The sequence below is a fragment of the Oncorhynchus mykiss genome, chromosome 3 (genome assembly GCF_013265735.2).
Source record: "Oncorhynchus mykiss isolate Arlee chromosome 3, USDA_OmykA_1.1, whole genome shotgun sequence".
In the NCBI taxonomy this organism is placed as follows: Eukaryota; Metazoa; Chordata; class Actinopteri; order Salmoniformes; family Salmonidae; genus Oncorhynchus; species Oncorhynchus mykiss.
Genome location: NC_048567.1, coordinates 56546497 through 56562045, shown reverse-complemented (window position 1 = coordinate 56562045; position 15549 = coordinate 56546497). Strand labels below are relative to the sequence as shown.

At 43.4% G+C, this 15549-nt stretch overlaps 1 protein-coding gene across 34 annotated transcripts in view; it reads left to right on the top strand.

Annotated features, from left to right (window-relative positions):
• Positions 1-15549, top strand: part of LOC110520260 (nebulin) — an 83500-nt gene that overhangs the window by 16605 nt on the left and 51346 nt on the right. For 31 of the 34 annotated variants that reach the window (XM_036974701.1, XM_036974736.1, XM_036974729.1 and 28 more), the window contains 34 exons: positions 127-234; positions 454-552; positions 820-924; positions 1168-1275; positions 1395-1706; positions 2108-2314; positions 2506-2610; positions 2921-3028; positions 3149-3460; positions 4346-4552; positions 4764-4868; positions 4983-5090; positions 5210-5521; positions 5632-5838; positions 5956-6060; positions 6298-6405; positions 6550-6861; positions 6995-7201; positions 7321-7425; positions 7586-7693; positions 7893-8204; positions 8418-8624; positions 8737-8841; positions 8936-9043; positions 9130-9441; positions 9529-9732; positions 9931-10035; positions 10149-10256; positions 10389-10700; positions 10788-10991; positions 11190-11294; positions 14698-14805; positions 14938-15249; positions 15337-15540. In XM_036974701.1, the coding sequence (XP_036830596.1) occupies positions 127-234; positions 454-552; positions 820-924; positions 1168-1275; positions 1395-1706; positions 2108-2314; positions 2506-2610; positions 2921-3028; positions 3149-3460; positions 4346-4552; positions 4764-4868; positions 4983-5090; positions 5210-5521; positions 5632-5838; positions 5956-6060; positions 6298-6405; positions 6550-6861; positions 6995-7201; positions 7321-7425; positions 7586-7693; positions 7893-8204; positions 8418-8624; positions 8737-8841; positions 8936-9043; positions 9130-9441; positions 9529-9732; positions 9931-10035; positions 10149-10256; positions 10389-10700; positions 10788-10991; positions 11190-11294; positions 14698-14805; positions 14938-15249; positions 15337-15540 (6054 nt within the window). The remainder of the gene's footprint in view (positions 1-126; positions 235-453; positions 553-819; positions 925-1167; positions 1276-1394; positions 1707-2107; positions 2315-2505; positions 2611-2920; positions 3029-3148; positions 3461-4345; positions 4553-4763; positions 4869-4982; positions 5091-5209; positions 5522-5631; positions 5839-5955; positions 6061-6297; positions 6406-6549; positions 6862-6994; positions 7202-7320; positions 7426-7585; positions 7694-7892; positions 8205-8417; positions 8625-8736; positions 8842-8935; positions 9044-9129; positions 9442-9528; positions 9733-9930; positions 10036-10148; positions 10257-10388; positions 10701-10787; positions 10992-11189; positions 11295-14697; positions 14806-14937; positions 15250-15336; positions 15541-15549) is intronic. The other 3 variants (XM_036974730.1, XM_036974731.1, XM_036974732.1) reach the window with 3 other exon arrangements.

The following is a 15549-nucleotide window of genomic DNA, read 5'->3' as shown; positions in this document are numbered from 1 at the left end:
TGATTTGGTTTTCTTTCATCCTATTAAAGGTCTGGGGAAAAGGTTTTAATAATATTGGAGCATTTCAAAAACGGTAGAAGTATAATGAAAGTATTACTCCCACTTGGTTATTTTCCCTCACTACAGAATGAATACCATTCAGACTACAACAACTTCACCAAGGGATCTGGTTGGGTCACCTTCGGCTCCATGGAAGTGGAGAAGGCCAAGAAAGCCGGAGAGATCCTCAATGAGGTAGCTACTACAACATGATCTAGTTCAAGGTTTAAGTTTATTTGCCATAATGTAGTTAATACTCAGGAAACCATACCATAACCCTCACAATAAAAACACTATAAATTGTAAAATATGTTTTGTTATGTATGGTCTTTTCTTGCTTTGACAATACAGAAACACAACAAGATTGGTTTCACCTGCTTTGACCTATTTGTTCCATTTTTTCCTCCACTTCAGAGAAAGTACCGTCAGCACCCAGACACCGTCCCGTTCACCTCCATCGCTGACCACCCAGTCATGATGCAGGCCCAGGTCAACCAGCTAATGAGGAGTGATGTGAGTATTATTATAGTAACATTATTGGATGATAGAATCGTGTTATTCAGATCATTTAGACATCATGGGGCGGTTTCCCTGTGTCGAGAAAACTGTTTACTTAATAGCGGTGACATATTCAACTTACGTAGTACAAATGTGATTTTTAAAAAATTTAAATAGAGATTAAACAATCAGTAATTCATTTATTTGGATGGAACACCTATTTTATATCTAGAAATATGTGTTTGTGCACTCAATGCAATTTGTATTCTTCTTCCACTGCAGCTTCACTACAAGAAGGGTCTTGAGGAGATCCACCAGAAGTACTCGCTGCCCCATAATGACCCCCAGTTCCTTCAGGCCAAATGCAACGCCTACAACATCAGCAAGGTACTGTTGACTAAGACTAATTAGTTATGCCTCATATTCATATTTAATTGAATGAATTATCAAATGTTTTATCATATTATCACTGCCTGCCCGTTATATAAAGAGCACACTACTCTGAACTGTGTAGACATCTTTCCTCCACATACAACTGTGCCTTCTTGGGTGTGCACTGCATGCCTATACTGTGTTGTATTAGTGTCTCATGGAAATAGTGTAATCATTTACCGTATTGCTTTATTTCAGAACTACTACAAGCAAAGCTGGGAGGAAACCATTGCAAAAGGCTACGACATGAGGCCAGATGCTATCTCTGTCATCCATGCTAAGCATGGCAGACATATTGCCAGTGATGTAAGTATGCAATAAATCACCAGGACAACATAAAAAGCTGTACAAGATGTAGTCAACAACAATGTTCCTACGATGAATAGTGTCAGATTATCTGATGATTTTTGACTTGTTCCTTTCAGATCCAGTACAAGAAAGACCATGTGAAGGGAAGAGGCAAACAAGTGGGCTGCCGTAATCTTCAGGATGACCCCTTGCTGGTGCACTACATGCAGGTGGCCAAGATGCAGAGTGAGAGGAACTACAAGAAGGACTACCACAAGTCCAAGCTGAAGTACTGCTCCCCAGTTGACATGATGAGTGTTGCACATGCTAAGCAAGCCTCTGCAGCACAAACCAATATTGGCTACAGGAAGATCCGACACCATTACAGTCTTCTCCCTGACTCCATGAACTTTGAGCTGGCTCGCACCATGAACACCAACGCCAGTGATGTGAGTACTCTGACTCCTACCCAGGGATAGAACAAAATAATTGGTTCGATTCCAGGCTGTATCACAACCGGCCGTGATTGGGAGTCCCATAGGGCGGCGCGCAATTGACCCAGCGTCGACCAGGTTAGGGTTTGGCCGGGTTTGGCCGTCATTGTAAATACGAATTTGTTCTTAACTGACTTGCCTAGTTAAATAAAGGTTAAATAAAAAAAATCTAACATTTCACTGGCCTGGTGGGCTAATTTGGCACATTTTCTACTAGGCTGGTTGGAAAAGTACTAGCCTCTGGCCTTTAGAAACTCTAGCTTTAACTTGTAAGTTGTAATGCTGCATCTTAGATTTTTATTGTAGTGGCTTTTTGCAGCATTTCTCACATTGTCTCCTCTCCTTGCCGGATGCAGGTGAACTACAAAGCGGACTGGGAGAACTATGTGAAGGGAACTGGCTGGATCCCTATCGGATCCATTCCAGTGGAGCTAGCCAAGCAGGCCGGCGCCGCAATGGATGAGCACAAGTACAGGCAGCACCCTGAAAACTTTAAATTCACCAGCAAGATGGACGGCATGAATATGGAGCTGTGCAAGCAGAACCAAAAGATTATGAATGTTGTGAGTAGTATTTACTTACTAGGAAGGCCAAAAATCTAATCCATGGTTGTCCATTGAATTGAATTTTTCTATTGAATACATTTGGTTGAAATACACTTTGTATTAAATACATTTTGTTGGATGGAATTGAATTGAATTGAACAGAAGTGTTGATTTAAATCTATTGTTGTTATGATGTGTTTTTTTTGCAGCATGACTATAAAGCCAGTGGAGAGAAGTTCCTGCACACCTACAATCTCCCTGCAGATGCACCAGAGTTTATGCAAGCCAAATACAACGCTGTCAACATCAGCAAGGTTGGTTACATGTTGATCACTGTCCATACTATTATATACCTTTGCTATCATACACAATCAATGCACATACATATCCATGCATTCATTTAAATGTGTCTTTATTTATACTGTATAGTTGGTTATATGTTGACTGATTACAGTCCTATTTTACACACACACACACACACACACACACACACACACACACACACACACACACACACACACACACACACACACACACACACACACACATATATATATTACCATGATGCATTCATTGAAATGTGTCTGTAAGTAATGTGTTTATTTCTCGTTCTCCTCATCACAGAACTATTACACATACGCTCACCGTCAAGACATTCTCAAAGGACACCAGATGAAGGCAGATGCCATCCCCATCCTCGCTGCCAGGGCCTGCACTAATATTGCCAGCAATGTACGTATGAATTGGAAGAAATTCTAAATCTGTATTTTGGTTTATTGATTAACCATAGTTGACCATAATCATGACATTCTATTCATGGTATTTACATTCATCATTGTATTTCCTGTACAGTACAAGTACAAGCTGGCGTACGAGAAGGGAAGAGGCAAACAAGTGGGCTGCCGTAATCTTCAGGATGACCCCTTGCTGGTGCACTACATGCAGGTGGCCAAGATGCAGAGTGAGAGGAACTACAAGAAGGACTACCACAAGTCCAAGCTGAAGTACTGCTCCCCAGTTGACATGATGAGTGTTACACATGCTAAGCAAGCCTCCGCAGCACAAACCTATGCTGGCTACAGGAAGAGCCTCCACAACTACACTCTTCTCCCTGAGGCTATGCCTGTTCAGCTGGCTCGTACCATGATGGAGATCCAGAGCAACGTGAGTTCATTTCAATATCCTTGCCATTCAATACCAGAATGATGGTATGAAACCAGGCTTGACTGAGTAAGTGTACTATCGACCTGTGTGCATAAGCAGTAACTACTATCAATCCGGTGGGCATCAACACTAACCGCATCCATTGCTGACTATATTAGTAATGATTTTTGTGAACAATAGTGTATTTTGAGTGAGAGGAACCTGTCTGATACCTGTCCTGTCCTGAAACCTGACCTGTTCTGATACCTGTCCTGATACCTGCCCTGTTCTGATACCTGTCCTGATACCTGCCCTGTTCTGATACCTGTCCTGATACCTGCCCTATTCTGATATCTGTCCTGATACCTTCCCTGATAACTGTCCTGATATCTGGCCTAATACCAGTCATGTCCTGATACCTGTCCTGATACCTGACCTGATACCTGTCCTGATACCTGACCTGATACCTGCCCTGTCCTGATACCTTTACTGATACCTGTCCTGTCTTGATACCTGTCCTGATACCTGTCCTGTTCTGATACATGTTGTGATACCTGTCCTGCCCTGATACCTATCCTGGCCGCATACTTGGCCTAATAATTGTCCTGATACCTTCCCTGATACCTGTCCTGTCCTGATATCTGACCTGTTCTGATACCTGTCCTGATACCTGTCCAGATTCCTGTCCAGATTCCTGTCCAGATACCTGCCTTGATACCTGTCCTGATACGTTCCCTGATACCTGTCCTGTCCTGATAGCTGTTCTGTCCTGTCCCGATACCTGTCCTGATACCTGTCCTGATACCTGCCCTGATACCTGTCTTGATACCTGTCCTTATACCTTTCCTGATACCTGTCCTAATACCTGTTGTGATACCTTTCCTGTTTCGCTGTGTGTCTCTACAGAACACCTATAAGTCTGACTACAACAACGTGTACAGGGGTTCTGGCTGGATTCCTATTGGCTCTATGGAGGTGGAGTTGGCTAAGACAGCCAAGGCAGCCCTAGATGAGCACGGCTACCGTGTACACCCCAGCACCCTGAAGTTCACCAGTCTGACTGACCAGATGAACATGGCCCTTGCCATGACCAACACCAAGTTACTTGATGACGTAAGAACTTAAAGTAACTTTGATTATCGTTTATTGTTTTTTAGGATCTATTTTAGCCCACCAAGGCTAGTCTTTCAGAAGTCATACATTTATTGAGTTTACATACAAGATATGAGGAAATTAATTAATGGTTTTCATGTTTTTATTCCATGTATTTTATTCCCTACTATGGATGTTGAATGTGATTACCTTGTTATTTCTCTCTGTTCAGGCTTCATACAGAGCATCTGGCGAGAAGTTCAAGCACACGTACAACCTGCCTGCAGACAGCCCTCAGTTCCTCCAGGCCAAGTACAACGCCCAGACCCTGAGTGAGGTCAGTACACACCCACAAACACACACAGACTCAATTTCTCTGACATTTTAAAGATGTGCAAGTATTGCCTATAGACAGGCGATGTTTGACTGTGGTTTCTTTGATTTCTCATAGTCTCACTACAAGCACAAGTGGGTGGAAGATATCGCCAAAGGCTACGACATGAGGCCAGATGCTATCTCTGTCATCCATGCTAAGCATGGCAGACATATTGCCAGTGATGTAAGTATGCAATAAATCACCAGGACAACATAAAAAGCTGTACAAGATGTAGTCAACAACAATGTTCCTACGATGAATAGTGTCAGATTATCTGATGATTTTTGACTTGTTCCTTTCAGATCCAGTACAAGAAAGACCATGTGAAGGGAAGAGGCAAACAAGTGGGCTGCCGTAATCTTCAGGATGACCCCTTGCTGGTGCACTACATGCAGGTGGCCAAGATGCAGAGTGAGAGGAACTACAAGAAGGACTACCACAAGTCCAAGCTGAAGTACTGCTCCCCAGTTGACATGATGAGTGTTGCACATGCTAAGCAAGCCTCTGCAGCACAAACCTATATTGGCTACAGGAAGATCCGACACCATTACAGTCTTCTCCCTGACTCCATGAACTTTGCGTTGGCTCGCACCGTGAATGCCAGTTGCAGTGATGTGAGTACTTGTTTATGCGACTTCAGCCTAGTACTAGGGGTGTACGTTTTCTGTTAAAAAGCTTTCGGGTGTCAAATACTTAATTTATTTGCCTTTGTTTCATTCTCCAGTACGAGTACAAGTCTGACTGGAACAACTATGTGAGAGGAACGGGATGGATTCCTGTTGGCTCGCTGCCGGTGGAGCTTGCAAAGGTCGGCGCGGACATCCAGAGTGAACATAAGTACCGTACACACCCTTCCAAATTCCAGTTCAAGAAGCTGATGGATTCCATGGACATGGTCCTGGCCACTGACAACAACAAGATCATGAACAAGGTAAACTATAAACTGTAACACCATATTGGAAATTAAAAACAGATTGTTTAAAATGTGATGTTTTCTCGTTTGTCCTAATGTTATTATTTATCTGTGTTTGTGTCAATTACTTTGCAGCAAGAATACACCAAACAATGGCACAAGGACAAGCTCACAGTCCATGTGATGCCAGATGCCCCTGAGATTGTCCTGGCCAAGGCTAATGCTATCAACATGAGTCAGGTATGATCATCCCGTCTCATCTTCCAATGTCACTACTAACTAATACTGTATACGACGGCATACTCGTTGCCCCTTTCTAACTAGTTACTGTAATTTTAATCAGAATCTATAGAATCAAAACTACTTTCAAAAGTCTGAAAGTCACAGACATTCAAACTGTAATTTAAAAGTAAGAACCATGCATTTAATAGTCCTTTTTGGGCTCTGTTTCTAAGCTGTGTCTATATACCTTTTCAGAAACTCTACAAATCCGGTCTGGAGGACATGTATAGAAAGGGCTACGATCTCAAACCTGATGCCATTGCCATTCTGGCTGCCAAGAAAGGCACTACCATTGCCAGTGACGTAAGTGTAAAATCATTTCATTTCTGTTTGCTTGCTGCATAGATCCTGTTTTCTGTCACTTTTATCAGCTATCAACTGTGTAGAGAATTAATGTGATCAGATGCTGCTTCTGTAATTGACTAAACACCTGTATATTTTTTACAGTACAAGTACAAGCTGGCGTACGAGAAGGGAAGAGGCAAACAAGTGGGCTGCCGTAATCTTCAGGATGACCCCTTGCTGGTGCACTACATGCAGGTGGCCAAGATGCAGAGTGAGAGGAACTACAAGAAGGACTACCACAAGTCCAAGCTGAAGTACTGCTCCCCAGTTGACATGATGAGTGTTGCACATGCAAAGCAAGCCTCTGCAGTGCAAACCTATACTGGCTACAGGAAAGTCCAACACCACTACACTCTTCTCCCTGACTCCATGAACCTTGAGCTGGCTCGCACCATGAATGCCAGTTGCAGTGATGTGAGTTCAGCAGTTACATAGTAACATAGCGCCAACTAAACATAGTAAACATAGGTGATCAATTATACATTCTTACCACTCATATTATTGTTTAGCTAATCACCCGTTTCTCAACTCTAATGTCTTTCTGTAGTACGAGTACAAGTCTGACTGGAACAACTATGTGAGAGGAACGGGATGGATTCCTGTTGGCTCGCTGCCGGTGGAGCTTGCAAAGGTCGGCGCGGACATCCAGAGTGAACATAAGTACCGTACACACCCTTCCAAATTCCAGTTCAAGAAGCTGATGGATTCCATGGACATGGTCCTGGCCACTGACAACAACAAGATCATGAACAAGGTATGCTCAGACCAGACGTGTACGTTTGTGAAAAATAAAAGCTGTTATCACAGTTTATTTCTAATGTGTCTCATAATGAGAGTCTAGGTTCATTGATTGGTGAATCATTTTGATTGCAGCAAGAATACACCAAACAATGGCACAAGGACAAGCTCACAGTCCATGTGATGCCAGATGCCCCTGAGATTGTCCTGGCCAAGGCTAATGCTATCAACATGAGTCAAGTAAGGCTACCTATTCCACACGTGTGTTACTATCTATCATCAAAATATTCCTCTTTGTATCCATCATGCTTTTGCAATATAACTTCAAATAGGTCTTGGAAGTATTTAACAAATGTTATTTTGGTCATATTTTTTATAAATAGTTTCTCCTCCATTCCAGAAAACCTACAAAGCAGGTCTGGAGGCAATGTATAATAAGGGTTACGACCTGAAGGTTGATGCCATCACCATCCAGGCTGCCAAGCAGGGCACCAAAATCGCCAGCGACGTGAGTGACTCAGACCAGCAATTAAAAGCCTTTAAAATCATTTTACAATGTGCTCCAACCTCTGTTTGAGTATGTGAGTCTATCAGATCGGTTGGGATAAAGCAGAAGGGGAATTTCCATTGGACCTTGTGTCCAATAAATTCTTATTTTTGAAATATTATCTTTCGTTCTGGGAATAATACATTGTTTATTTACACAGTACAAGTACAAGCTGAATCACCAGAAGAATAGGGGAAAACAAGTGGGCTGCCGTAATCTTCAGGATGACCCCTTGCTGGTGCACTACATGGAGGTGGCCAGGTTGCAGAGTGACAAGAACTACAAGAAGGACTACCACAAGTCTAAGCTGAAGTACCACTCCCCAGTAGACATGATGAGTATTGCGCATGCCAAACACGCCTCCACAGTGCAGACGTATGCAGGCTACAGGAAGATCCAGCACCATTACACTGTGCTTGCCGATGCCATGAACGTGGAGTTGGCTAAGCAGATGCAGACGATCGCTAGTGATGTGAGTATTATTTTACTCATAAATACATAACAACAAACAAAAAAACAACAACATGTTTTTGTGTACAATGTATTTTTGTCCCTGACAATAATTGATCCATTCCCCTATTCTGAGCTGTTAAACCACATCCAAATCTGTGAGAATGTTTAATGTTGTCCATCAATTTTTTTACTCTGTTATTTAGAACCTGACAGTATTTACTTATTTCTGCAGAATTTGTACAAAAGTGACTATGAGACTTGCATCAAAGGCACAGGATGGATTCCCATTGGTTCTCTGGATGTAGAGAAAGCCAAAACAGCTGGCCTGATTGGCAGTGAGAAACTTTACCGCCAACACCCCAGTGGCTTCAAGTTTACCAAAGACATGCACTCCATGGACCTCGTCCTGGCCAGTGCTAACAATGCGATCATGAACAAGGTCATTCTTTGCATCTATGTCTATGCATACTGTATATGTATACAGTATATTATATACATACACATATACATGGTGATACTTCAAAACACTAACAGATATATCTGTCTTATAGCAAACGTACATTGACACCTGGAATAAGGATAAGACCACTGTCCACATGATGCCAGACTCAATGGAGGTGGTTTTGGCCAGAGCCAACAAGATCAACTGCAGCAATGTAGGTTATTCCTTCCACACCTCATCGTATTGTTCACTTAGGCTGCATTGTCATAATTCAGTCATTCAAAACATGTTTTTCTTATCCTGTACAGACACTGTATAAGCTTGCCAATGAACAGGACAAGAAGAAGGGTTATGACCTGCGCAACGATGCTATTGCAATCCAGGCAGCCAAACAGGGCACATCCATTGCTAGCGATGTAAGTTAAACACTGTTTATTGAATAAATGGTGTGTGAACTTCAGCTTTTGAATGAAACCTAACTATCTCATTATCATTTATTAAGTTCAAATACAGGGCTGGCTACCGTAAACAGATTGGCCACCACATTGGAGCCCGCTGTATCGAGGATGACCCTCTGCTCATGCTGGCTCTGAACTCAGCTAAGATTGCCAGTGATGCTCTGTACAAGAAAGACTTCCACAAGTCCAAGACAAGGTTCCATCTCCCATTGGACATGATTGCGTTTGAGTTGGCCAAAAAGAACCAGATTCAGGTCAACCATGCCAAATATGTAACTCGCCTGCACAACTGGACCTGTCTGCCAGACTCCAGTGATGTCGTCCATGCCAGACATGTCTATGACATAGCGAGTGATGTAAGTATGAATTAACTGGATCATGTTTTTCCAGTGTGATTGTTTTTATTCTGGCCATGTTGACCTTTGTGGTATTGTTGTGTCTAGGCTGTGTACAAGGCTGATCTCAAGAGCCTACAAGGTATCGGATGGGTTCCCATCGGCTCACTTGATGTTGAGAAGGCAAAGAAAGCCTCAGAGGTCCTGAGTGAGAAGCTGTATCGTCAGCACCCAAGCAACTTCAAGTTCACCAGCTCAGTTCAAGACATGGGAATGGTTTTGGCTAAACAAAATAATGATAATGCCAACAAGGTATTTGACTAACTGGTATATCTTTACTAATCCTTTGCCTTCGTATGTTTCCCCTGATAGATTATATTCAAATAATGATTCCATCATTTAAACCTGCTTTAATGTAGTGTGATCTCCCCTACTTTGCATTATATTTGAGCTGATGATATGAAGAGGCACTTAATGTTGTTAGTTTGAACTTGAAACTCGTTATTTCAGCAAGCGTACACTGAGGCCTGGGAGAAGGACAAGACCAAGAACCACATTATGCCAGATGCGATGGAAGTGGTTTTGGCCAATGCAAACAAGTCCAACTACAGTTGGGTAAGTAAATGGTGGCACAAAGGTAACCCTCCTGATGAATGTATATGTTCAAAAATAATACTTATTGTGGAGAAATCCATATCTATGGACATTTTATTTTCTTCTTCATACAGAACCAATACAGAAAAGCAATGGAAGAGGATAAGAAGAAGGGCTATGATTTGCGCAATGATGCCATTGCTATCATCGCAGCCAAGCACGGCAGGGAAATTATCAGTGATGTAAGTTCATTGAACATCTAGCCATCATAACCGATTATATTTCTTAACTATTTCATGACACAATATATAAAATGTACTTCTGGAAAATTAAGAGAATCCTCAACACTGCCATTTCATATTTGCTTTCTGTAGCACAAGTACAAGACGGGCTACCGTAAGCAGGTTGGCCACCACATTGGAGCGCGCTGCGTTGAGGATGACCCTCTACTTATGCTGGCTATTAACTCAGCTAAGATTGCCAGTGATGCCCTGTACAAGAAGGACTTCCACCAGTCCAAAACCAAGTTCCACCTCCCATTGGACATGATTGCCTTTGAGTTGGCCAAAAAGAACCAGATTCAGGTCAACCATGCCAAATATGTAACTCGCCTGCACAACTGGACCTGTCTGCCAGACTCCAGTGATGTCGTCCATGCCAGACATGTCTATGACATAGCGAGTGATGTAAGTATGAATTAACTAGATCATGTTTTTCCAGTGTGATTGTTTTTATTCTGGCCATTTTGACCTTTGTGGTATTGTTGTGTCTAGGCTGTGTACAAGGCTGATCTCAAGAGCCTACAAGGTATCGGATGGGTTCCCATCGGCTCACTTGATGTTGAGAAGGCAAAGAAAGCCTCAGAGGTCCTGAGTGAGAAGCTGTATCGTCAGCACCCAAGCAACTTCAAGTTCACCAGCTCAGTTCAAGACATGGGAATGGTTTTGGCTAAACAAAATAATGATAATGCCAACAAGGTATTTGACTAACTGGTATAATTTTACTAATCCTTTGCCTTCGTATGTTTCCCCTGATAGATTATATTCAAATAATGATTCCATCATTTAAACCTGCTTTAATGTAGTGTGATCTCCCCTACTTTGCATTATATTTGAGCTGATGATATGAAGAGGCACTTAATGTTGTTAGTTTGAACTTGAAACTCGTTATTTCAGCAAGCGTACACTGAGGCCTGGGAGAAGGACAAGACCAAGAACCACATTATGCCAGATGCGATGGAAGTGGTTTTGGCCAATGCAAACAAGTCCAACTACAGTTGGGTAAGTAAATGGTGGCACAAAGGTAACCCTCCTGATGAATGTATACGTTCAAAAATAATACTTATTGTTTAGTTATTTTCTTCAGTAAAGTATGTTGTAACTTTGTTAAATGCATTTTAAATAAATAGTGATTTGATTGCCATTGCTATCATTGCTTGATGCCCTCAATCTCACACAAATGATAAATGAACCTACCAGGTAAAACCCGAAATCCGTAAACACGGGCACCCTCATAGATATCATCCTAACTTACTCGCCCTCCAAATACACCAGTGCTGTTTTCAACTAAGATCTCAGCGGTCACTGCCTCATTGCCTGCATCCGAAATGGTTCTGCGGTCAAACGACCACCCCTCATCACTGTCAAACGCTCCCTAAAAAACTTCAGTGAACAGGCCTTTCTTATCGACCTGGCCGGGGTATCCTGGAATGACATTGACCTCATCCCGTCAGTAGAGGATGCCTGGTTATTCTTTAAAAGTGCCTTCCTCACCATCTTAAATAAGCATGCTCCGTTCAAAAAATGTAGAACCAGGAATAGATATGGTTCACTCCAGACCTGTCTGCCTTTGACCAGCACAAAAACATCCTGTGGCTTACTGCATTAGCAACGAATAGCCCCCGTGATATGCAACTTTTCAGGGGAGTTAGGAACCAATATACACAGGCAGTTAGGAAAGCTAAGGCTAGCTTTTTCAAACAGAAATGTGCACCCTGTAGTACAAACTCTAAAAGGTTCTGGGACACTGTAAAGTCCATGGAGAATAAGAGCACCTCCTCTCAGCTGCCCACTGCACTGAGGCTAGGAAACACTTTCACTACCGATAAATCCACTATAATTGAGAATTTCAATAAGCATTTCTCTATGGCTGGCCATGCTTTCCACCTGGCTACCCCTACCCCGGTCAACTGCCCGGCACCCTCCATAGAAACCCGCCAAAGCCCCCACCATTTCTCCTTCACCCAAATCCAGATAGCTGATGTTCTGAAAGAGCTGCAAAATCTGGACCCCTACAAATCAGCCGGGCTAGACAATCTGGACCCTCTCTTTCTAAAATGATCTGCCGAAATTGTTGCAACCCCTATTACTAGCCTGTTGAACCTCTCTTTTGTATCGTCTGAGATTCCCAAAGATTGGAAAGCTGCTGCGGTCATCCCCCTCTTCAAAGGGGGTGAAACTCTAGACCCAAACTGCTACAGACCTTTATCTATCCTACCCTGCCATTCTAAGGTCTTCGAAAGCCAAGTTAACAAACAGATTACCGGCCTCCCGGGTGGCGCAGTGGTTAAGGGCGCTGTACTGCAGCGCCAGCTGTGCCATCAGAGTCCCTGGGTTCGCGCCCAGGTTCTGTAGAAACCGGCCGCGACCGGAAGGTCCGTGGGGCGATGCACAATTGGCCTAGCGTCGTCCGGGATAGGGAGGGCTTGGTCGGTAGGGATGTCCTTGTCTCATCGCGCACCAGCGACTCCTGTGGCGGGCCGGGCGCAGTGCAAGCTAACCAAGGTTGCCAGGTGCACGGTGTAGCCTCATTGGTGCGGCTGGATTCCGGGTTGGATGCGCGCTGTGTTAAGAAGCAGTGCGGCTTGTGTATCGGAGGACGCATGACTTTCAACCTTTTGAAAGGTCTCTCCCGAGCCCGTAGCGATGAGACAAGATAGTAGCTACTACTACAATTGGATACCACGAAATTGGGGAGAAAAAGGGGTAAAAATTCAAAAAAATAAAAAACATTACCGGCCATTTCGAATCCCACCGTACCTTCTCTGCTATGCAATCTGGTTTCAGAGCTGGTCATGGGTGCACCTCAGCCATGCTCAAGGTCCTAAACGATATCATAACTGCCATCGATAAGTTACTGTGCAGCCGTATTCATCGACCTGGCCAAGGCTTTCGACTCTGTCAATCACCACATTCTTATCGGCTAACGAAACAGCCTTGGTTTCTCAAATTACTGCCTCGCCTGGTTCATCAACTACTTCTCTGACAGAGTCCAGTGTGTCAAATCGGAGAGCCTGTTGTTCGCACCTCTGGCAGTCTCTATGGGGGTGCCACAGGGTTCAATTCCCGTGCCGTCACTCTTCTCTGTACACATTAATGAAGTCGCTCTTGCTGCTGGTGATTCTCTGATCCACCTCTACGCAGATGACACCATTCTGTATACTTCTTTGGACACTGTGTTAACTAACCTCCAGACGAGCTTCAATGCCATACAACTCTCCTTCCGTGGCCTCCAACTGCTCTTAAATGCAAGTAAAACTAAATGCATGCTTTTCAACCGATCGCTGCCCAAACCCGCCCGCCCGCCCAGCGTCACTACTCTGGACGGTTCTGACTTAGAATATGTGGACAACTACAAATACCTAGGTGTCTGGTTAGACTGTAAACTCTCCTTCCAGACTCACATTAGGCATCTCCAATCCAAAATTCAATCTAGAATCGGCTTCCTATTTCGCAACAAAGCATCCTTCACTCATGCTGCCAAACATACTCTCGTAAAACTGACCATCCTACCGATCCTCGACTTCGGCGATGTCATTTACAAAATAGCCCCCAACACTCTACTCAACAAATTGGATGCAGTCTATCACAGTGCCATCCGTTTTGTCACCAAAGCCCCATATACTACCCACCACTGTGGCCTGTACGCTCTCGTTGGCTGGCCCTCGCTTCATACTTGTTGCCAAACCCACTGGCTTCAGGTCATCTACAAGTCTCGGATAGGTAAGGCCCGCCTTATCTCAGCTCACTGGTCACCATAGCAGCACCCACCCGTAGCACGCGCTCCAGCAGGGAAATCTCTCTAGTCACCCCCAAAGCCAGTTCCTCCTTTGGCCGCCTTTCCTCCCAGTTCTCTACTGCCAATGACTGGAATGAATGGCAAAAATCACTGAAGCTGGAGACTCTTACCTCCCTCACTAGCTTTAAGCACCAGCTGTCTGAGCAGCTCACAGATCACTGCACCTGTACATAGCCCATCTGTAAATAGCCCATCCAACTACCTCATCCCCATACTGTATTCATTTATTTATCTTGCTCCTTTGCACACCTGTATCTCTACTTGCACATTCATCTTCTGCACATCAATCACTCTAGTGTCTAATTGGTATATTGTAATTACTTCGCCACCACGGCCTATTTATTGCCTTACCTTCCTTTTCTTACCTCATTTGCACACACTGTATAAAGATTTTCTTCAACTGTATTACTGACTGTATGTTTTGTTTATTCCATGTGTAACTCTGTGTTGTTGTATGTGTCGAACTGCTTTGCTTTATTCTTGGCCAGGTCGCAGTTGTAAATGAGAACTTGTTCTCAACTTGCCTACCTGGCTAAATAAAGATGAAATAAAATAAACATTTAAAATACCCATATCTATGGACATTTTATTTTCTTCTTCATACAGAACCAATACAGAAAAGCAATGGAAGAGGATAAGAAGAAGGGCTATGATTTGCGCAATGATGCCATTGCTATCATCGCAGCCAAGCACGGCAGGGAAATTATCAGTGATGTAAGTTCATTGAACATCTATCCATCGTAACCGATTATATTTCTTAACTATTTCATGACACAATATATAAAATGTACTTCTGGAAAATTAAGAGAATCCTCAACACTGCCATTTCATATTTGCTTTCTGTAGCACAAGTACAAGACGGGCTACCGTAAGCAGGTTGGCCACCACATTGGAGCGCGCTGCGTTGAGGATGACCCTCTACTTATGCTGGCTATTAACTCAGCTAAGATTGCCAGTGATGCCCTGTACAAGAAGGACTTCCACCAGTCCAAAACCAAGTTCCACCTCCCATTGGACATGATTGCCTTTGAGTTGGCCAAAAAGAACCAGATTCAGGTCAACCATGCCAAATATGTAACTCGCCTGCACAACTGGACCTGTCTGCCAGACTCCAGTGATGTCGTCCATGCCAGACATGTCTATGACATAGCGAGTGATGTAAGTATGAATTAACTAGATCATGTTTTTCCAGTGTGATTGTTTTTATTCTGGCCATTTTGACCTTTGTGGTATTGTTGTGTCTAGGCTGTGTACAAGGCTGATCTCAAGAGCCTACAAGGTATCGGATGGGTTCCCATCGGCTCACTTGATGTTGAGAAGGTAAAGAAAGCCACAGAGGTCCTGAGTGAGAAGCTGTATCGTCAGCACCCAAGCAACTTCAAGTTCACCGTCTCAGTTCAAGACATGGGAATGGTTTTGGCGAAACAAAATAATGATAATGCCAACAAGGTATTTGAC